This window comes from Xyrauchen texanus, chromosome 29, assembly GCF_025860055.1.
Source record: "Xyrauchen texanus isolate HMW12.3.18 chromosome 29, RBS_HiC_50CHRs, whole genome shotgun sequence".
NCBI lineage: Eukaryota > Metazoa > Chordata > Actinopteri > Cypriniformes > Catostomidae > Xyrauchen > Xyrauchen texanus.
This window is the reverse complement of record NC_068304.1, coordinates 25,909,507-25,932,698: the sequence shown is the minus strand read 5'-3', so window position 1 is coordinate 25,932,698 and position 23,192 is coordinate 25,909,507. Positions and strand designations below refer to the sequence as shown.

General features: G+C 42.4%; 1 protein-coding gene across 10 annotated transcripts in view; it reads right to left on the bottom strand.

Moving 5' to 3' along the window:
• The window catches only part of LOC127622895 (pleckstrin homology domain-containing family A member 7-like), a 128,973-nt gene that overhangs the window by 3,449 nt on the left and 102,332 nt on the right, over positions 1-23,192 (bottom strand). For 7 of the 10 annotated variants that reach the window (XM_052097031.1, XM_052097035.1, XM_052097037.1 and 4 more), the window contains 13 exons: positions 13,861-14,337; positions 12,407-12,938; positions 10,569-10,652; positions 10,079-10,186; positions 8,397-8,450; positions 5,493-5,561; positions 4,274-4,354; positions 4,033-4,182; positions 3,718-3,819; positions 3,299-3,407; positions 3,035-3,201; positions 441-626; positions 84-180 (listed from right to left, as the gene is read on the bottom strand). In XM_052097031.1, coding sequence (XP_051952991.1) covers positions 84-180; positions 441-626; positions 3,035-3,201; positions 3,299-3,407; positions 3,718-3,819; positions 4,033-4,182; positions 4,274-4,354; positions 5,493-5,561; positions 8,397-8,450; positions 10,079-10,186; positions 10,569-10,652; positions 12,407-12,938; positions 13,861-14,337 — 2,216 coding nt within the window. The remainder of the gene's footprint in view (positions 1-83; positions 181-440; positions 627-3,034; positions 3,202-3,298; positions 3,408-3,717; positions 3,820-4,032; positions 4,183-4,273; positions 4,355-5,492; positions 5,562-8,396; positions 8,451-10,078; positions 10,187-10,568; positions 10,653-12,406; positions 12,939-13,860; positions 14,338-23,192) is intronic. The other 3 variants (XM_052097038.1, XM_052097036.1, XM_052097032.1) reach the window with 2 other exon arrangements.

Genomic DNA, 23,192 nt, shown 5'->3' with positions numbered 1-23,192 from the left:
TTAATTCACCATAACATTGTGGCACAATTTTTGGGGAATGGTTCTTTTACAGGACAAAAGTTTGTCTTGAAAACGAGCTTCACCTCTTCTTTGGAGGGTCAGGTAGCCTGGGTCCACCTGATCTGATCCACAGTCACTTCCAGGAAGCTCTGGTTCACTTAGGAAGGACCGTAGTTCCACCTGAAGCCCAAATATTTCATTTCATTCATCTGAATTTGCAAGCAGTCAGTCACAAGAAATAAACTAACATTTTTTTATATATGTTAGACCACTGAATTCACTTTGTGTCCCTATCGAAGCTTACATCTCAAGAGCAAATCAATCAGTAAATGAATATGGATCTACTACAGTATTGCTTTATTATTCATACATTTGGACCCTTTCAGTAAAACTTGACTGCATACAATGAAAGAAACTTGACTTGAGTGAGTTAAATTTACCATGCAATCTCCGTTAATGTAGTTGCTCTCCCGGTCACGTTTCCTCTCATCAGATTGTCGCTTAAGGCCACGAACAGACGTGTGTCTGATGACCGATGTTTCTTTAGGAAGGGGAGGGACAACAGGGGGTGTGTCCTCATCATAGAGGAGGGGCAAGGGCGGTCTGGGAGGAGCAGGATCCTCTTCCTGAAAACCAAAATTATGCACTTAAGGAAACTGCTGTTTATTGTTAGTTAATTACAACTCCAATTCTGAAATAGTTGGGACTTTATGAAAAATGCTAATAAAAACAAAAAGAAGTGATTTGTAAATTATATTTACCCTTTGCAATATTGAAAGTACTACAACTAAACATTATATAATGTTTTACTTTGTGAATTTCATTGTTTGTATTTTTATATGTACAGTAATATCAAATCAGATGATTGCAACACACTAAAAATTAGTGTTGATGTATGGCTTCTGCTTTGCATAGTTAAGTCTTTTGTGTGCTGAATTGTGCACTGTAGAGGGTGAAATGCCCAAAATCCTTCCAATTTGTCTTTGGGGAACATTGTTCTCAAAGTGTGAAGCATCTGTTGGCAAATTGACAAGTCTTGAATGATCCTTGCTCTTGAAGGACTAGGCTTTTTTTTGGAGGCTCTTTATATACTATGGCACAACTGCCTCACCTGTTTAACATCTCGTGTTTCACATTGCCTTGTTATTTTAACTCGTCAAATTGTTATTAGTCTTAAATTGCCCCTGTCTCAACTTTTTTGGAACATGTTGCAAATCATCTGATTTGAAATGACTGTACATAAAAAAAAACAATGAAATTCACAAGGCAAAACATCATATAATGTTTAGTTGTTGTGTTTTCAGTATAGCAAAGGTGCAAGATAGAAGTTGAAGACAGAAGTTTACATACACCTTAGCCAAATACATTTATACTTGTTTAATTAAAAATACGTTTTTCACAATTCCTGACATTTAATTGTAGAAAACATTCCCTGTTTTAGGTCAGTTAGGATCACTACTTTATTTTAAGAAGGTGAAATGTCAGAATAATAGTAGATAGAATGACTTATTTCAGCTTTTATTTCTTTCATCACATTCCCAGTGGGTCAGAAGTTTACATACACTTTGTTAGTATTTGGTAGCATTGACTTTAAATTGTTTAACTAGGTCAAACGTCTGTGATAGCCTTTCACAAGCTTCTCACAACAAGTTGCTGGAATTTTGCCCAATTCCTCCAGACAAAACTGGTGTAGTCAGGTTTGTAGGCCTCCTTACTCGCACATCCTTTTTCAGTTCTGCCCACAAATGTTTTATCGGATTGATGTCAGAGCTTTGTGATGGCCACTCCAATACCTTGACTTTGTTGTCCTTAAGCCAGTTTGCTACAACTTTGGAGGTATGCTTGGGGGTCATTGTCCATTTTGAAGACCCATTTGTGACCAAGCTTTAAATTCCTGGCTGATGTCTTGAGATGTTGCTTCAATATATCCACATAATTTTCCTTCCTCATGATGCCATCTACTTTGTGACTTGCACCAGTCCCTCCTGCAGCAAAGCACCCCCACCAAATTATGCTGCCACACCCATGATTCATTGTTGCAATGGTGTTCTTCAGCTTGCAAGCCTCACCCTTTATCCTTCAAACATAACAATGGTCATTATGGCCAAACAGTTCAAATTTTGTTTCATCAGACCAGAGGACATTTCTCCAAAAAGTAGGATCTTTTTCCCCATGTGCACTAGGAAACTGTAGTCTGGCTTTTTTATGGTGGTTTTAGAGCAGTGGCTTCTTCCTTGCTGAGCAGCCTTTCAGGTTATGTCGATACACGTTTTACTGTGGATATAGATACTTGTCTACCTGTTTCCTCCAGCATCTTCACAAGTTCCTTTCCTGTTGTTCTGGGATTGATTTGCACTTTTCGAACCAACTACGTTCATCTCTAGGAGACAGAATGCATCTCCTTCCTGAGCGGTATGATGGCTGCGTGGTCCCATGGTGTTAATACTTGTGTACTATTGTTTTTACAGATGAACATTTTACCTTCAGGTTTTTGAAAGTTGTTCCCAAGGATGAACCCAACATGTGGAGGTCCACAATTCTTTTTTCTGAGGTCTTGGCTGACTTTTTTATTTTCCTATGATGTCAAGCAAAGAGGCACTGTGTTTGAAGGTAGGCCTTAAAATACATCCACAGGTACAGCTCCAATTCAGTACACATCCTGATTAAAGCTGCTTAAAGGCACAGTTAACTTACTGTATGTAAAATTCTGACAAACTGGAATTGTGATATAGTCAATTAAAAGTGAAACAATCTGTATGTAAACAACTACTGGAAAAATTACTTTCGTCATGCACAAAGCAGATGTCCTAAACGACTTGCCAAAACTATAGTTTGCTAATAATAAATCTGTGAAGTGGTTCAAAAATGTGTTTTAATGACTTCAACCTAAGTGTATGTAAACTTCTGACTTCAATTGTTATTTACAAATCACTCCTTTTTGTTTTATTAACACTTTTCATACTGTTCCTTCTTTTTCAGAATTGGGGTTGTAGGTGTGTCTTATTTTTAGAATTTGGAAACTAATCAAACTTACCCATTTTGGCACAGCTTGAGGATGCTGCAGGGTAGCTTTATTGTCCAGGGACAGTGATAACGGACTGGAGGTAAGACTGCGTATGGGTGACCGCATCTCACCAGCTGCTGGGGTCATGCACCGAGAAGGCACTGTTGACTCTGTTACTGAAGGCACAAGTTTTCTCTCTGGACACAAACATGCACGTGTACACAGTATTTTATTAAGAGGAAATTTGTAGTGTGTTTATTAAGCCTGTCTAAAGAGAGTGTAAATCACCCTAACCTGGGTCTTTCACTGAGTCTATGGTGATTTTAAAGGTTTCTTTGGTGGAACTGAGTCCAGTCATCACATCCTCTATCCTCCAGAGCTCCCTCCTCAACTGAGCTTTCTCCTGAGAACACACACACACACACACACACACACACACACACACACACACACACACACACACACACACACACACACACACACACACACACACACACACACACACACACGTTGGATTTACTATATCAGTGAGGACATCACATCCTCTGAGTTTCTTACAAAAGTAATGATATTTGCTATTCCCTACCCCTAAACCTAACCCTCACAGAAAGGACAAACAGAGTAAATTGAAAAAGGGAGAGCGTTAGCAAGACAGAAATGAAAATAATAAAAAAGGATTATGAAGAAATAGAGACATAAATGAAGAAAGGGACCTGAGGTGATGTGCAGAGATTCATCTGAGACTGCAGGACATCTCTCAGCTGTTCCACTGACTGCTCGAGTCTGCTATACTCCTCCCATGCTCTCTCCATCTCCTAAACAACACAAACAAATACATGCAGGAACTATTTTTATTTCTATACCTTCAACACATTTACAGTGAATAAATATTACAATAAATGTGCTAACATCAACCAAACACACGTTGAAACAATTCTTTATTATGATTTCGGGGGAAAGAATTCTAGCCAAATATGGATAAACATATACATAAATTGAATACACATTAACCAACATGCTACACTCACCGTTGACACTCTAGAAATGTCTGCTCGAATATGGACCAGGTCCTCCTGTAGGAGACGCTGTTGGAAGGCGATCTTCTCAGCATGAGATGGCTGATCCTGGTACTGCTCCATCTGCTGGTGAGACACATCCAGAACGGACTCCAGCTTGTCCTACAAAAACAAACATATTAATACTGATCTGTAACAATGAGAAGAATGTTACCATTATATCTGGAGATATTCTATAGGAAATGTACTACACCTTATCATCCTTCAGACCACTAAGCCTGAACTCAAGCTCTTGCAGGGTTTTGTCCTGTTCGCACAGTCGGCTCAGTGTCACCTACAATGGGAAATAGAGCTTTACCATCTAAATCGTTTCATAACAATAGAGTAACATATATTTTTTAGTAACACTAAAAAATGTATCACAATACTAACTTTTTTTTTAATTTACATGATTTTGTCTTTTTTGTTATCACAGAAGAGATAGTGTACAGTTAATCACTTCACTTTAGAAAATGTGGCAAGTACAATGCACAGATAATGAAAATACTAGTTACACTGTTTACATATTTTTGGTTTATGGAGAGATTTTGTGCACACAATATTTTTGCTGTTATATCATCTTTTCTTCCAAAATTGTTATAATAAACAATGAATGTTGATTACCAGTGGATGGAACAGTGATATACATCTGTGTATTTCACTTACAAAACAGTCCAATGAGAAATATGATATGGGTGAATGACCAAGCAGTGCCATAAAGTAAGATCTCCCATACAACAGCATTTGTACATATATCAATGTTATTCAAATCTTTCAATAAAAAGCACAACACAAATGTTTTTTTTTCTTAGACAAACACTAAGCTTATTTCTGGACATTGTTTTCAATACACATAGTGACCCAGCAGCCACTGCAGATACTTCAGAGCAACAACACTGCCGTATTATTTTTCTGACATGGACAAGAGAAGGATTTCATTACAAATCAGGATGTACATATAACAAAGTGAGAAAATCTGGGCCTGACTTATGGTTGAAATGATTTATGTTCAGTATAAGAATGTAGTCACAGATCATTTAAAGAGGTCTGGTGGATTAAATAGGAGTCAATAAAATCTTTACGACATTTCACATTTAGCACAAAACAGCTGTTCTGGGGTTGATACAGTGGCGCCTCTAAACCATTATACACATGCAAAAAATTATAACACACTGAATGCACTGCTACTGTACTTTAACATTTATATACTATGTACTATGAAGTATAAACAAACTGAATATGCAGTTTAAGTCTTAAGTCCAAAGTTTAAATGTTTTTTTCTTTCTGTTTGAAACAGAACTAAATAAAGTGAACTTTATTTAGACAGAGAGAGAGGTGTATTATGAAAAGAGGTTGTAATTTTTGTGCATAGCAACCAGTGATTTTATATAATCAATGAATCAGGTGACAATTGCGTTGTCTCCTGTACTCACATCAATGTCACTTTCTGCCACTTTCACTGGTTTGGCTGGCCGTCCTTTCAGAGTCCCTGTCTCACTCACCTACAAGACATTTCACAGAAAGAGCTCCTTATGTTAGTGCTTTACAGACAGCACAACACAGCTGTTCAACTCAAATAAAGCAAGACCAACACTGTACATTGAACACTGTAAAAGTCACAGTGAGAAGCTTTACAACAATATTCTTCATTTCAATAGCATACAGTACACACTGGGGCTGAAGCTTTTCTTGAAGCACAATGGCAGGATGGATGGAGTCTCACAATCTTCATGCCAACCAAATATAGCTGTGGGACATGAATGCAATGTCTAAAATAAAACCTCCACAGAAACACGCTGCATGGTGAACTCATAAAAGAAGCCCAAGCTCTGGATGACGATGAACTCAAGACCGCAAGGGAACTTTCAGAGAAAAATTGTACTGCTGCAACATGAGGATCATGCTGCTTTACAATTCATTCATTTGCACATATAGCCTACTCATTCACTTTCACAGCACTAAAGACAGAAAAAGAGAAAGAGAGAAACTGAAAGATAATCATAAGTAGATTACTACATATATTAGATCAGGCGTCCTCAAACTGTGGTATGCGTGCCACCAGAAGTATGTGGTAGTAGTTGTGCCCTCATGTCTCATGAAATAAACAATACTAGAAAACAGACGTTTTATTGAAAATTTTATTTCCATTCTTTCATGTTTTATTTTTAGTTTCCCATCTATATAAATTTAATATAACATTTAATATAGTCTTATGTGTTTAAGACTTGGTAATGCATGGCCTAAGATCTTAGTGGCCGTTCAGGATCAAAAAAATCTAGACACAATTCCAGGAATAGAGCAGAGCAAGACAGGTTTTTTTTTTTGGGGGTGGGGTTTCTTTTCTCCCAAATTTGGAATTCCTAACGCGCTCTAGGTCCTCAGGGTGGTTTAGTGCCTCACCTCAATCCAGGTGGCGGAGGACGAATCTCAGTTAATTTATCACGTGGCTTGTTGAGTGTGTTACTGCGGAGTGCATGTGGAGGCTTCATGCTATTCTAGACGGCATCCACTTACAACTCACCACGCACCCCACCCAGAGAGAGAACCACATTATAGTGACCACAAGGATGTTACCGTATGTGACTCTACCCTCCCTAGCAACCAAGCAAATTTGGTTGATTAGCAGACCTGGCTGGAGTCACTCAGCACACCCTGGCTGAACTACCCAAGCCCCCACAAGACATGTTTTTAACAGTTCAAGTTCTTTTTAACTTGACAAAGCACATACAAAACACAGCACTCCTGCATGAGATGTTGCAAAGAAAGCGAGATGTGCACAATGGTTAAAGATGTCCATCTAGAGCATGTATATGAAGGAAGACAATTGAAATAAAGTGCAGATGGATGCAAAAATGCACTCGGTGTGAACACCCCCTCACTTGTCATGTTATCTAAAAAAAATACGATGCTTCAGAGCAAGACTCTTAAAAACAGTGATGTGGCTCAACTGCCAAAGAGGTCTGCTATGCACATGTTGACAGACAAACAATTGAACAACAGAGCAGACTGATGCAAAACCAAATTCGGAGTGAACGGCCCCTCACTTCTTCAATGCAGAATGTAAATCGTTGACCAAGTCTTAGCACCATATTTTAGTTTGTGAGTTAAAAAAAAGAGTGTTTTTTTTTTCAAATTTGAGGCAAGATACTTTTCTCAATTTCATGAAGGCAAGCTTTAGGAGCACCTTGACCTTTTGAGCATGATGTCAATAAAGTAACCAGTCTGACAAATAAGTTCCAAGCGCTTCTAGAGAGACAATAGAAGTTTAAGATCAAATTCCCAAATTTATTTTTGATTTAGGTGTTTCAATTAGACAGCAAAGTGTACACATTAATGCATGCTATTACATTATAATTTGTTCTTAAGTGCTACTTTGCATTGATTTGGATATTGCTCTAATAGCGTCCTTCCACAGACCAGATATAATGTAAATTTGTTCAATGGTGAAAAAATGAGAGGGAACACTGTTGTGAGTTGGTGATACTTGGATGTTTTGATTTAATTAAAGGTGTTTTTTGGCATGAAATGCTTCAGAACCACTGTTTAAGATAAATTCTATAAATACAAGATAACTTAAATAGTATCAATATAGATAAATAGTTCATTAAATAGAGAGAAAGAGAGAATATTTGTTGTACCCTGCACATGCACTGAGCTTATCCATCCTATCCGGACCTGCCAACTCATTAACCAATCACACATACCCATATTACAACATATCACTCCAAAGGGCAGGGGGGATAGGCGTGCAGGTGCCAGGTTTGTGCCAACATTAAGCTATGTGCACCATGTTAAGCAATGGGAATGCTTATGACACTCTGGATGGCGACAGTTCTTACTTTCCAGAATGGTCTCAAACCCGCCGCAGTGCAGGTTTGTAACACACTGTGAACCATGAGGATCAATGGCTCTAAAGTTTTCATCTGTGGCAAACGGAGATAGACAGTTATAGATAAAGAAGGACTTGTCTTCTACATCACCCCATCCCAACTTATATGACTTTCTTTCTTCCGTGGAACACAAAAGGAGACACGATCCACTTTCAGTGCATCTTTATTTTATACAGTGAAAGAGAATGCTAACTGATCCTATTATACATCTCCTTTTGTGCAAGAAAAAAAAAAATTTTGCATTCTGAGGTAACTCCTAATTATGCCACAAAAACAATTCATCCTAAATGAAAACATTTTCTGAAGTAAAGAAAGTACATGGTTCCTCGCCCAACTGATGTTTTTTGACTGTGTTAGTGTGTTACTACAGAGGTTTTCAGAAGATAGTGTAAAGAAGTAAAAGGAGGAGTGGAGAGAGACAGAAAGAGTAAGACAGAAAAGACCCACCTTTAGATCTAAATATTCCAGGTCCTTCTTCAAATGCATACATGTATCATCAGCCTGTAAGGGATAGGAGAAACATTGCATCATGTGACTCAACACAAACAGAAATTTTAAACAGTGCACTGACACCAAAACAATAGCAGCGTTACAATTCGCAAACTTTGCTGGTGATGGGAAAGAGTAAGTAACAAGACAGTTAAAAAAGTAAACCTGGTTAGTTGAACTTGATATCCACATGAATTGATTGGATATAAATTTACACAGATAGGGTTTGCAAGCAATTCTATCACACAGTTTTCCCTCTTTTAAAACCATAACCATAGTGTGATAGTAGCAAACAGTATTTTACACTTCCATTATAAGTGTATCTTCTTTAAACATGTAGTCCCTTCATTTGTGCACATTGAGAGAGGTAAGTAGTATTTACTGTCTGTGGTAATCAACAGCATGACGCATGCTACATAGACACCATCGAATAGGAAAAAACTGGAGCATTAGTATAAAGAGATAGTTCACCTAAAAATTCTCTCATATACTCATCCTCATGCCATCTCAGATGTGCATGAAATTCTTTCTTCTACAGAACACAAACAAAGATTTTTAGAAGAATATCTCAGCTCTGTTGGTCCATACAATGCAAGTGAATGGTGGCCAAAAGGCTAAAGGTCCATAAAGCACATAAAGGCAGCATAAAAGTAATACATAAGACTTCAGTGGTTTAATTTACATCTTCAGAAGTGATTTAATAAGTGTGGGTAAAAAACGGATCAATATCTAAATCTTTATTTTCTATAAAATCGTCACTTTCACTCTCACTTCCACATTTTTTTTCTTCTTTTTTTTTTGTTTCACATTCTTAGTGCATTTTGCCACCTACTGGTCGGAGCTGGTCAAAGATGGAGATTTATAGTAAAGAAATTACTTGATCTGGTTCTCACCCATACCTAACATATCCCTTCTGAAGACATGGATTAATGCACTGGAGTCATATGGATTACTTTTATAATGTCTTTATGTGCTTTTTGGACCTTCAGAGTTCTGGCCACAATTCACTTGCATTGAATGGACCTACAGAGCTGAGATATTCTTCTAAAAATCTTTGTTTGTGGTCTGTAGAAGAAAGAAAGTCATACACATCTGAGATGGCATGAGGTTGAGCAAAGGATGAGAGAATTTTCATTTTTGGGTGAACTATCCCTTTATTATTACCTCATTCATCCTTGATACCAAAGCATTCATTCTATAATCAACAGTTTACATAACATTCCTGCACACATATATTATTGTCACTATTAACAAAGCATATAGATTATGCCATTATTGTTAAGCAGAGGTTGATTGACACTGATAATTTAACCAGGTCAATCAATGGTTTGCCCGTACTAGGCAGTCTTTTACACAAGGCTTTATGAGACAACAAACTTCATGCTTACATCTATTTCATGCAAGCAAAACATTTAGATTTTTGCATTTTCAAACTTTGGAGCAATAGTAAAGCATACTTTTGTAGTATGCAAAATGGCTACAACCAGTTAAATAGATAATACATGCTGATGGTAGGATAGCAAGATATAACTTGAATAGCATGACATGTTACAAAGCCACAGGAGCCACAGAAAGTCAGGCAGCAGAGGCAGACTACAGAGGCAGACTACAAGTGCTAACTGGGCAGGCCGAGCCCTGACCTTCACCCGAGTCAACTGCTGGAGGTGGGCCAGTGCATCATTGCGCACACCCGCCATCATGGCCTGGTGTCTCCGTAACTGGATGAGGAGAAGGGTAAGCTCCTCCGGCTGAAGCAAAGGCGAGAGGATGATCAGGACAGAGAGAGAGTTCCATGATAAGGTTATTTGTATAGATGCCATTTAATGGCATGAAAAGATGATGATTGGCTCCACCAACAGAAGACAATCATTCTGACTAATTGAGGTGAACCAAGAGATAACCAAAAGATAAACTTATCCAGAGAGTTGATCAGTTTATTGGGTGTGATTACAATTGATTTTAATTTGTTTTAGTAATAAAGGCAAACAAACAAAAGAGACAAACCACATACCTTAGGTGAACAAACTGTACACTATTTATACTGTATATACAAAAGTGATTTTTTTTTTTCAAATGGCTAAATATGTTTTTCTCAGAACATACATTTGTGTAGATAAAAAAACATCTTACTGTTTTTCCATGAAGGCTGGGTGCACTGACTGTGTGTGTGATGTAGCCAGATGGTGGCACTGAGCGTCTCTCTATTGTGGCAGACTGCAGATAGAGAAAAAATAAGAATTAAATGCACTGGCACGTATTGTATTAAAGATGAAGTGTGCAATTTCTAGTGTCACCAAACAAAATTGCACAAATAATGATTGTTTTTGTGCAGGTTTCCTGAAACCTACAATTGTTTTTTTAATTTTGGCAATTTAATAAATAATAATTTTCAGCAAAATATATGGATATAATATGTAAAAATGTAAATACACAAAAAAAGTAATCTGAATTACTCAAAACATATTCACTGTAACATATTTTATATATACAGGTTTAATAACCATCACGGATTGAGTCATGTTTCAAATCCTCATACATTTGGACGAGACATCTGTGCTTGCTTGGCGAAATGCTCATTTGTGATGGTAACTAGGCTTTTAAAAGACAAACAGAGAGTGAATTAATGAACTATATATAAATCAGTCTGGCACTCATTCCATTACAAAGACACAACTGATACTTTGTACTGAATGACGGCTCTGTTGCAGATGGATGGATCTTCCACTTTGAAAAGACTGATAGCTGGTGTTATTTGATCAGGAGCGTCTGTCTTTGTTTCTGAGAGGTATTAGCGTCCGTCATGATGGCTTTAAGTGTATGCTTCTTTCAACTGTTCTAAAGGAGAGTTCTGAACCCAAATAGCGTCGCATTACTACGTGATGTACTTTGTCCAGACAAGAGATTAGATGCTTGGGTCACATACGCATCAAAACAGAGAACACTGCAAAAATCCTTTCTTAATCAGTATTTCTGTCTTGATTTCCAGTCAAAATATCTAAACATCCTTTAAACATGATACATTTACCTGAGAAGCAATATGGTGAAAGATAGGAAAACGTATTTTCCGAGAATATATCTTGAGCGCTTAAAATCTTCGGTAGAATTTTTTACCCCAATGGTATTTTTTTCATTTTCTTGCTTTAAGCATAGATCAAACCAAATTTAGTAAGGTTTATGCATATCTTAAGCAATTTTGCTTCTCAGTTAAATTGATATCTGATTAGGAAAACTAGTTTTTGCAGTGTAATGAATAATGACACTTCATCCATTGTGCAATCTCACAGGCTTTCACACTTCCACATACTTCACAGCTAAAGATAGAAGTCTAACTACGTCTAGCACTATTGGTTTTCACCTGTGGATGTTGAATTTAGAATGCATACTATATGGATATGGACTATATGGTAAAAAAAAAAAGATTTTCTCAGTCAGTGATTTTGTCTTGTCCTATGAAAAATATCCAAACATCCTAAAAAATTATATATTTGCTTGATAAGGAAAATTACATTGTTAAATCTTGTTTTCAGAGAAATCTAACAACATTTTGTGAGGTTTATATTCTTACAGAAAAAGCTGCCTAATACTACATATGGTGCTGAGACCACATCATAGCCAGTCCAATATTTCTTGATTTATCTCAATAATCTCTTTTAATTTGATGTTTTCACTTGTGGAATAAATTAATCATTGCTGACTGTGACTAGCGCATGTTTACAATGACATCAGTAAGTGATAACATCTACGCCTCTACTGAAGGTGTCAGGAGAACATAAACACAAATGTTAATGAGTGCACATTTAATTCAATGTAAAAGCAAATCTCTTTTTCCTACCCCTTTGGCAAATACTTTTTGTCTTGTTTTAAGTATAAATGTTGTTAGATTTTGCTATTCAAGTACATCTGTCTTATTTCAAGGATGTTTTTATGTGGTGTAAGCATGAGAGTGGTTGCATTTGTCACCTGCTGACCTTATATGAGTGTGTCCGGTGAGGACAGTTTGACGGTGGCACCTCCACAGTTGGCCTGTCCTCAAGAGGTTTGACTGTAACACGTTCTGCGGGTGTGTGGGGTCTCCGAGGAGACAGCAGCCTGGGCCCAGGAGGCCCGGGTGGAGCAATGTCTGCCAGAATCGGAGGCACAGAAATGCAGCGAGAAACATCGGAGTTGACCCTGGTGGAGGATACAGCAGTGGAGTAGTCTGGAGCTGGGGTGTATATGGGGGCGGTGGGGCTGCCGTGGCGATATTGCTGTCTCTGTTGCCATTCATAGAGCTGCCACACGGTATTGTCTTGCGTCGGGGGTCGGTGGCTGTGGCCAAGGGTCATTTGGAAGTGATGAAGCCGGTCATGGGAGTATTTGTATTCACTGGGCACCTGACGCTGGACGCTAGGTGGGCTTAGCCGTGAGGTCTTAGGTAAAGATTGGTACTTCTCCATTGTGCCATACTTCGGATGAATGGGAGGGGTCCGACGTGGTATAGTGCCATCAGTAGAAACAAATCTGTGTAAAGAAATTGTCTATTTTTTATATTTTGAGGCTGTTAAGGAGAAACTACAGTAAATATTGGCCACTTTATCTGGTGTGTCACAGCCCAAAGATGGGTTGCAGGTCTGTTATGATTGGCACAGCAGGACAAGTACAATGCTAAGTAAACCAATTCAAGTTTTTAGACATTTTTGTACAATAAGCATATATGGTAAAGTGCTGGGTAGTCACTTGTCAACCAATGTAAAATTTGCATCCAAGTGCAAAACCAGTGATTTAGACCATTAGGGGGCGACATGTCCTTTGACTCTTTGCAGCAACATCTGACTCTTGCAACTAACTTTGGCACATACTGTACACTGTCTGAGCACTTCATTAGTATCACCTGTACACCTAATTATTCATGCGATTATCTAATCAGTCAATCGCGTGGCAGCAGAGCAATACATAAAATCATGCTGATATGGGCCAGGAGCTTCAGTTAATGTTCATATCAACCATCAGAATGGGGAAAAAACTGATCTCAGCGATTTTGATTGTGGCATGATAGACAGGCTGGTTTGAGTATTTCTGTAACTGCTGATCTCCTGGGATTTTTACCTTTTTGTCTCTAGAGTTTACTCAGAATGGTGCCAAAAGCAAAAAAACTTCCAGTGAGCAGCAGATATGCAGACGGAAATGCCTTGTTGGTGAGTGGTCAATTAAGAAAGGACAGACTGGTTCGAGCTGACAAGTAGTGAGCATAGTAGCATCTCAGAATGCACAAAAATGTCAAACCTTGTGTTGGATGGGCTACAACAGCACTTTGGACACTTTATTAGGACCACAGTGTTCCTAATAAAGTGCTCTGTGAGTGTATATTGCGTGGCATATAGATATGTATTTGTTTTTTTTTTTGCATGATTACATTTGGAAGTGTGTGTGTTTGCAAACTCACCCCCGGTGCTCTTCTTTCTGCACTTTAACCCAATTCTCCACCTGTTCCAAAGCACTCCTCCTCTGCACCTGTACTGGAGTTTGAGAAGAAGGCGTTGACCCTCTTTGATACCCAACCATGCCTGTTCCATTCTGTTCCAAGGGCGCTCCATTCCTCAGCACTACCGGAGGGGTGGAGACAGCCCTAGAAGGAGCTCGAGAAGGGACTTGAGACACTGGTGCTGATCCTGGAGCTACAATCTCCATCTCCACCATCCTGGTAGTTGGAGGTTTACCCCTCATCAGCTCCATCTCTCTCGGGGTAACCAGGATATCCACTTCTCCCACAAACCTGTCCTGCTTCTCCTCGAGCAGCCCATCACCCTGTATGACCTCAGGTTCAGTGATCACAAAGCTGCTGATGTGATTGGTCTGAGGAACAGCCTGCTGCTTGTGTTTCTCACAAAAATACACTTGATCTGGTAGATCCAGCTCCTCTCTGTGTGGCAAAGGCATGGCATGTGCAAAGGTCAGTGTAATTGTATGGGACTTTTATCAGATGCTCTTATCAGATTGCTGGATCACATATCATGACTGTTAGATTAACACTATTCCACAGCATGGAGTCTGGACCATAAATGGATCCAGCATTCACAGTCTAGCCTAAAGTAATCTGATCATCAAGCCAAATATATCCATCAATGTAAAGTCGCCATTCTCACTTTAGAATCACTTAAAACTAATGTATCCACAAATTCTCACATTAGGGGGTGTTCAATAGATTCAATAAAGGTAAGACACAAGCTATATTTAGGGACCAGAAAATCATAGACTTGAGGGTGGGATTCTTTGGCTTTGGCTAGTACCAAGCAACCACCCAGAACATACTTCTTATTTCTTTGGAAGTGCATAAAAACATGATAAAAATGACTGAACTAAACGAACATTAGCAGCTCCATAGCAACACCCTAACAACCAACCAGAACACCCTAGAATTGTGGTGGTGAGTTTTAGCCAGTGGGGATTGGCCACTCCAGAAAATGCACAAAATAAAATAAAAATAAAAACAGTATTATTACCCTTCACAGATGGAAAAGTCTGTCAAGTTCTGCTTGTTTTTGGTTTCTTCAAACAAGGATTGTGGAGAAGGTAAGAGTTTGTTTAATTCCTGGTTCAAATATAATATCCACATAGCAGTCTAACAGTGACTTGATTAAATCAGGGCCCTCACTGAAACTACATTTGGAGAAGACATGGCCACTGGGGGCTTGGCAAGCCTACTAAAGTTCACTTTACATTCAGACTAATAATAATAACAGCTGCTTGAACTAAAAGAAGTAACCTCTAGTGGATGCACATTCAGACATACACAAAGTCTATAACAGACCCATTCCCATTTGCATTTGTAACATAAAATATAAAAAAAACTTTTTCCTTGAGGCTTGATCATATCTACAGTACTTAGAGATGTACTGTAATTATTCTTCACTGCTAGGAGAACAACATTTATTTATTGTAATATGCACAGATTATTATGTAGTGTTCAAACTCTCTGGCTCTGATTTAAAAAGATTCCAAAAAAGTGTATTAATTTGCTGTCTGACAACTGCGTGTATTTACGGGCATATTGCAATTGATTTACTAAGAATACTTGCCCAAATAGCCACACTTGCAAAGAGCTTGGACACATAAAACATAAATCACAAAAATATGAATCACACATTCATAGAGTCAGACAAAAATTAGCACACAAATGGTATATGCAAGAACGCCTTTGCAAAGGAGGCAAAAATACAAAAAACACAAGGGCATCTATGAGAATGGAAAATCTCACGAGCCCCCACATAGAGTTATGAAAATATATGACTCAGAATAGCTTTTAGTCTGGACTACCAGTCTAAGTTTCTGCCTCGCTGACTGCCAGCTCAAGCTGACACCAACCTCATTAGTGTTGGGCTGCTATGACAACTCCAAAAATCTGACATGATCCCAAATTAGTGCCTTGTTAAAGGACATCACCAGCAGTTCAATCTTTTATGGCTAAAATAGGGCAACAGTCATTAACCTGCTCAAAAGTCCAGCATAGTATCTTTTGACCAGCATCTCAAAAGACCAACATTATGGATGCTGGTCACCAATCAGATTTTAGGGACAGGAAAAGGAGTTAAGATTTAGGCTTAGGGCTAGGTTAGGGACTTGAACAAAATTTGTATCAAGCAATAATTTCCATTATATTCATGACTTCTGAGTATCTTATAACATTTCTGCAGTTTCTAAGTTCCCTAAGTGTGTTTCTCTAAGTGTGTGCTGCTGTTTTCTTATTTCTTTTACCCCATTCACAGAAATACACAAGTTTTTGTCACTTTTCATCGCTCTTTCAGCAAATAGTCTGTTCAAACAGAGAAGACAATTTAAAATTGCATCTAAAAGTCACTATAGGTACAGGGTGGCTCCCCTTGAATGTATGCTCATTCAAGTTGTTTATAATTGTCACGAACCCCGCTCCTCTGCCCCATCCCCGCTTCCTCGAGCACGCACACACGCTCCCCTTCGTCCAGCTCACGCGCACGCTCGGCTTCACCGAGCACACACACGCACTCCGCGAGCGTACTCCTGTACACCTGCACTCGTCTCAATCTCCACATTAGTTTCACCTGTACTCGTCTCATCACCTTTCATTGTTTACACCTGCACTTTCCCCTATATATATCACTGCCCTTTCGTCTCACGCCTGTTGGTTATTGTATTTAGTTTCCCGTGTCTTTGCCCCCCGCTAGTCTCGTCTAGTTTTGATCTCCTCTTGTCCTCCTCTTAGCTTGCCAGCTTCCCTTGTTCCCCTGTCTTTTGCTCCCACTAGTCCTGTCTACTCTGATCCTGTTTCCCGGCTTCTACCTCCCCACTCTCGTTGACCACTCTCTCCCGGATTTGCCCCTTACTCAACTTTGTTTCCCCGGCTTTTGACCCTACGCTACCCTGACCATTCTCCCTCTGGATTTTCCGTGCCTTACTTTTGTTTGCCTGCAAATAAACACAGTTTTGACATACATTGTGACTGTCTCATCTTGTGTGTGTGTGTGCGGGTTACAGAATAACCAACCTCACCGTAGACAGTCACAATGTATCACGCGGAGGATTCGCGCAGCTCACTAGAGCGGAGATACACGTCACATTCAGCGCGAGGAGCTACTGTTTGGACACTTGACCAAGCGCTCGCGGCCCAGGGGCAGCAGGTATGTGCTATGTCTGATTTATTTCACCCTGTTTCACCTGTGTCTGCCCCTGAGCCCGTTGATGCTCTCCATGCATCCGCGAGCGCCGTATGCTCTCCATCCCCGGAGAGGTTTTATGGCTCTTCTGACGCTAACCAAGGGTTTTTCATGCAAGGCAGCGGTTGTGTAACTCATAACCCCGCCCTTGACATTATGGAGCCAGCAGCCCGACTCTTGGTTTTGCGCCAGGGGAGCCAACCCTTGGAGGCTTATGTTGTGGATTTTTGTGCCCTGGCTAACCAGGTGAATTTTGATGAGGTGGCTCTGAAAGACATTTTTCAATATGGACTGAATGAGCCAGCCTCATCATTCATGCCTGGTGGTCGCTGCTCTCTCAACCTGGCTCAGTTTATTGACCTTGCCCTACTGTACGCTGGTTCCTCGTTTACTGTGGGGGAGGCAGACACTGAAACAGCGCTCCACACCACGGCCCCCGTCTCGAAGCCTACCACGGCCCCAGTCCCGAGGCCTGTCACGGCCCCAGTCCCGAGGCCTGTCACGGCCCCCAGTCCCGAAGCCTTACACGGCCCCAGCCCCGAAGCCTTACACGGCCCCAGCCCCGAAGCCTGACACGGCCCTAGCCCCGAAGCCTTACACGGCCCTAGCCCCGAAGCCTGACACGGCCATAGCCCCGAAGCCTTACACGGCCCTAGCCCCGAAGCCTTACACGGCCCCAGTCCCGAAGCCTGACACGGCCCCAGTCCCGAGGCCTGTAACGGCCCCAGTCCCGAAGCCTGTCACGGCCCCAGTCCCGAAGCCTGTCACGGCCCAGTCCCGAAGCCTGTCACGGCCCCAGTCCCGAAGCCTGTCACGGCCCCAGTCTCGAAGCCTGGCACGGCCAGCGAGCCAGCGCCCATGCCCGCCACGGCCAACGAGCCAGCGCCCATGCCCGCCACGGCCAACGAGCCAGCGCCCATGCCCGCCACGGCCGGCGAGCCAGCGCCCATGTCTGCCACGGTCAGCGAGCCAGCGCCTGTAGCCTCGACCGCCCCAGAGCCAGCGCCTGTAGCCTCGACCGTCCCCATGGCCACGTCCCCTGTTGGCCGAAGACGTAAGAGAAGGAAGAGGGCCCCTTCTCCCCAGTCTCATCTTGTGCTCAAGACCGCAGAGGTTCCCTCAGAGTCTTCCACAGCTCTACCGACCTCTGCTCCGCCCTCAGAGACTTCCACGGCTCTGCCGGGTTCTGCTCTGCCCTCAGAGTCTTCCACGGCTCTGCCGGGTTCTGCTCCGCCCTCAGAGTCTTCCACGGCTCTGCCGGGTTCTGCTCCGCCCTCAGAGTCTTCCACGGCTCTGCTCCGCCCTCAGAGTCTTCCACGGCTCTGCTGGGTTCTGCTCCGCCCTCAGAGTCTTCCACGGCTCTGCCGGGTTCTGCTCCGCCCTCAGAGTCTTCCACGGCTCTGCCGGACTCTGCTCCGCCCTCAGAGTCTTCCACGGCTCTGCTCCGCCCTCAGAGTCTTCCACGGCTCTGCCAGCCTCTGCTCGCCCCACAGAGCCCTCGCGGGCTCCGCCTCACGAGCCTCCTAAGGCTCCTCCTCTCGAGCCTCCCAGAGCTCTACCTCCCAAGCCCCCCAGGGTTCTGCCTTTCAAGTCTCTCGAGCCTCCCAGAGCTCTACCCCTCGAGCCTCCCAGGGCTCCTCCTCTCGAGCCTCCCAGGGCTCCGCCTCACGAGCCTCCCAAGGGTCCTCCTCCCAAGCCTCCCAGGGCTCCTCCTCTCGAGTCTTTCAGGGCTCCTCCTCCCCTCGAGCCTCTCAGGGCTCCGTCCCTCGAGTCTTTCATGGCTCCACCCCTCAAGCCTCTCACAGCTTCGCCTCTCGAGTCTCTCAGGGCTCCTCCCCCTCTCAAGCCTCTCAGGGCTTCCCCTCTCGAGTCTCTCAGGGCTCCTCCTCCCCTCAAGCCTCTCAGGGCTTCTCCTCTCGAGTCTTTCAGGGCTCCACCTCCTTCCAAACCTCTCAGGGCTTCTCCTCTCAGAGTCTTTCAGGGCTTCTCCTCCCCTCGAGCCTCTCAAGGCTCCGTCCCTCGAGTCTCTCAGGGCTCCTCCTCCCCTCCGGCCTCTCGGGGCTTCGTCTCTCGAGTCTTCCAGGGCTCCTCCTCCCCTCGAGCCTCTCAGGGCTCCGTCCCTCGAGTCTCTCAGGGCTCCTCCTCCCCTCCGGCCTCTCGGGGCTTCGTCTCTCGAGTCTTTCATGGCTCCCCCCCTCGAGCCTCTCGAGCCTTCCAGGGCCCCACCTCTAGAGCCTCTCGAGTCTTCTACGACCTTTTTCCCCGAGCCTCTCATGGCTCTACTCCCAGAGACTCCGGAGCTTCCTAGGGCTCCGCCTCTCGAGCCTCCTAAGGCTCCACCTCCAGAGCCTCCCACGGCGCCACCTCCCTTGGCTCCACCTTCAGAGCCTTCCTGGCCTACCTCGCTAGAGCCTCCCACGGCGCCACCGTCATTGGCTCCACCTCCTGAGCCTTCCAGGCCTTCGCCCCTAAAGCCTCCTTCGGCTCCACCTCCAGAGCCTTCCAGGCCTCCGCCTCTAGAGCCTCCTGCGGCGCCACCTCCCTCTGCCCTGTCTCTTGGGCTCCACATGGCTCCGCCTCATCAGCCTCTCAGTGCCCCGCCTGCCGAGTCTCTCACGGCTCCGTCTTCAAAGGCTCCGTCTCCCAAGTCCTCCACGGCTCCGCCTTTCACGGCTCTTCCCTGGCCCCCTGACCCTGTCCGGTGGCCCCCTGACACTCTCCCTGTCCTGTGGCCTCTTCCCTCGCCTCCTGACCCTGTTCCTGTCCGGTGGTCACCTTCCAGACCCCCGGACCCAGTCCCTGTCCTCCAGTCGCCTTCCAGACCCCCTGACCCAGCCTCTGCCCTATGGCTGCCCCCTAGATCTCCCGACCACCCACCTGTCCTCTATGTTCCCCTTGACCTTGCCTTGAAACTGGCCACTGACCCCATGGACTGTCTCATTTCCCTCTGTGCCCCTTGGACTTCCCTCAATTTTGGTTTTTGTGTTTTGTGGGTGGTCTGTTCAGGGGTTTTTTTTGTTTGTTGGGATCGTCCAGCACCGCTTCCCAGGGGTCGCGCTCCTCGCTGACGGGCGCGGCCGTCGGGAGCCGTCCGTTGTAGAGGGGGGAGTACTGTCACGAACCCCGCTCCTCTGCCCCATCCCCGCTTCCTCGAGCACGCACACGCGCTCCCCTTCATCCAGCTCACACGCACGCTCGGCTTCAACGAGCACACACACGCACTCCGCGAGCGTACTCGCTCGCTTCCCGCTCCCTCGCTCCGCCCCCTCGAGCTTCTACGCTCGTTTTGCTCGCTCGAGCTTGCACGCTCGTTTTACTCCTACGAGCTCACATGCTCGTACACTATCTCCCCTCCTCGGGCTCGCATGCCCGCTCTCCTATCGCCAGAACATTATGTACACCTGCACTCGTCTCAATCTCCAAATTAGTTTCACTTGTACTTGTCTCATCACCTTTCATTGTTTACACCTGCACTTTCCCCTATATATATATCACTGCCCTTTCGTCTCACGTCTGTTGGTTATTGTATTTAGTTTCCCGTGTCTTTGCCCCCCGCTAGTCTCGTCTAGTTTTGATCTCCTCTTGTCCTCCTCTTAGCTTGCCAGCTCCCCTTGTTCCCCTGTCTTTTGCTCCCACTAGTCCCGTTTACTCTGATCCTGTTTCCCGGCTTCGACCTCCCCACTCTCGTTGACCACTCTCTCCCGGATTTGCCCCTTACTCGACTTTGTTTCCCCAGCTTTTGACCCTACGCTACCCTGACCATTCTCCCTCTGGATTGTCCGTGCTGTACTTTTGTTTGCCTGCAAATAAACGCAGTTTTGACATACATTGTGACTGTCTCATCTTGTGTGTGTGTGTGTGTGCGGGTTACAATAATATTCCAATTTCATCGGCACAGTAATGTGTACTAATTTGTTTAGTGTGTAACCACCTCTTTATTACAACTTTAATGCATATTTCTGCATATTATTTTCATATTTAATAAAGTATATTTCATCCCCATGATTATTGAATCCTCGTTTTGTGCTTTTATACAGTCTTATTGCTTGCAGTGCATAGACCTACTATTATAGTATTACGGTTCAACTGCATTATAAACTGAGGATGTAGACTGTTATATAAAAATAAGTGTCTTCAATTAACCCATATCAGCCATTTCACAAGTTTCACCTCTTAAATTGATATGTGTAGTTCAATACAAACATTAATGTGTAGTGGACAAAACACTTGAATGATAATTTAAAAAATATGCAATTAAGAGTGGTTTATCTTCTTCGAAAGAAAGTTATATCTCAGTTACAAATAGCATAATCTCAACGTAAAAATTGTACGGTGTGACTCTGGCTCTGCTGGTGAAAATCACAGTGATCAAAGGCTAAATAAAGATTCATCCACCAGAAGAGAAATGCAGAATCACAACTCACATAAAATGTTCCTCTGTAAATTGCTTGCAATTTTAGTTTTCAACCACAGATGTCCCTAGAGAGCCCAAACTTCCTTAGTGAAGCTTTAAATTGTATTGTACATAACATTAGCATTATATCGGACATTGACCACCCTCCTCTCTAGACATCAGTATGGCCAACACCCATATCAGCCAAGCTTTAGTTTTAGGATTAGGGATATGGCTTGGATTATAATTTTTTTTGACAGAAACATTGTTCCAGACTTATTAAAATCTGTGTGATCGAAGATGGTGTGCTGGTGTTCCAATCAGGCTTTTTAACTAGCTTAACCAGTAAGACTTCCTTGGTCAACCAGTGTCACCAGAAAAATCATGCTGGAGCTGACTAGATACGTTTTGCTGGTGTAGACCAGCATCAAACTAGAATTAACCAGCTTGGAAATTCAATGCCTGAGTATGTTCAAAGTATCTATCTATACATACTGTACTATGTCAGTGTGCTTAGGCTTAGTGACTGTCTCTACAGCACTGGCAGTGCAAACACACTGCAACATCAATGCCAGTCAACAAGACTTACAGCATGACAAACTCTTACAGACAAGCAATGTCCCTTGACACACAAAAGTGAAGATTGTAAAAGGCAGCGCAGACAGACAAACTGAACAGTACTCATTTAAAGACAAGCACACACACACACACACACACACACACACACACACACACACACACACACACACACACACACACACACACACGCACGCACGCATGCACGCACAGGCACACACACAATAAGTGGAAGCCATAAGCAAATTAACATTCAATGAAACAAGACAGACAGATATGGAGACAAGCACATACAGTGGGGTCGAAAAGTCTGAAATCGCACTGAAAATCTGGGATACAAAATTAAAATTTGGAAATAAACTGAAATTTTAGGATTTTTAACAATTTAAAACCAAATTAATAAGAAATATTAATAAGTTCAGAAGAAATATTCTACACTATTTCTAGGTCAGCAATTAAATATAAGCTAATTTATGACATTGGCTAAGTTGACTCCTTTGTACAAAAGGTCAGGGACCGTATTCACAAAAAAGCTTTAAGGGTTAGTTCACCCAAAAATCCTCTCATCATTGACTCACCCTCATGCCATACCAGATGTGTATAAATTTATTTCTTCTGCTGAACACAAACAAAGATTTTTAGAAGACTATTTCATCGCTGTAGTTCCTCACAATGCAAGTGAAATGTGATCAGACCTTTGTAGCTCCAAATATCTCATAAAGGAATCATACAGTAGAAGTAATCAATAAGACTCCAGTGGTTAACCCTTGTGCATCAATTAAAAAAAGTTACACATAGGTTCATTATGGACAAAAATGGCCATGTCCAAAAACTGTCATAAAAATATTATAGATTTATATTTTTTTCCACTTTCACTGACATAATTTTTTTAACCAGCATCAGCTCTAATCATAATGACCAAACATTCATTCATTTTTAGAATTTTAACCCTTTAAACGCTGGTTTGTTTACATAATGCCACTGTTGTTTTTTTTAGGAAAGAATTAAAAATAGTAATTATTTTCAATTTAATAGATGCTAAGCAGAATTTTTTTTCTTTGATTATTAGAGCCTCGGATATGTCAATGATTAACAACAACATTCATTTTGATGCTTTCA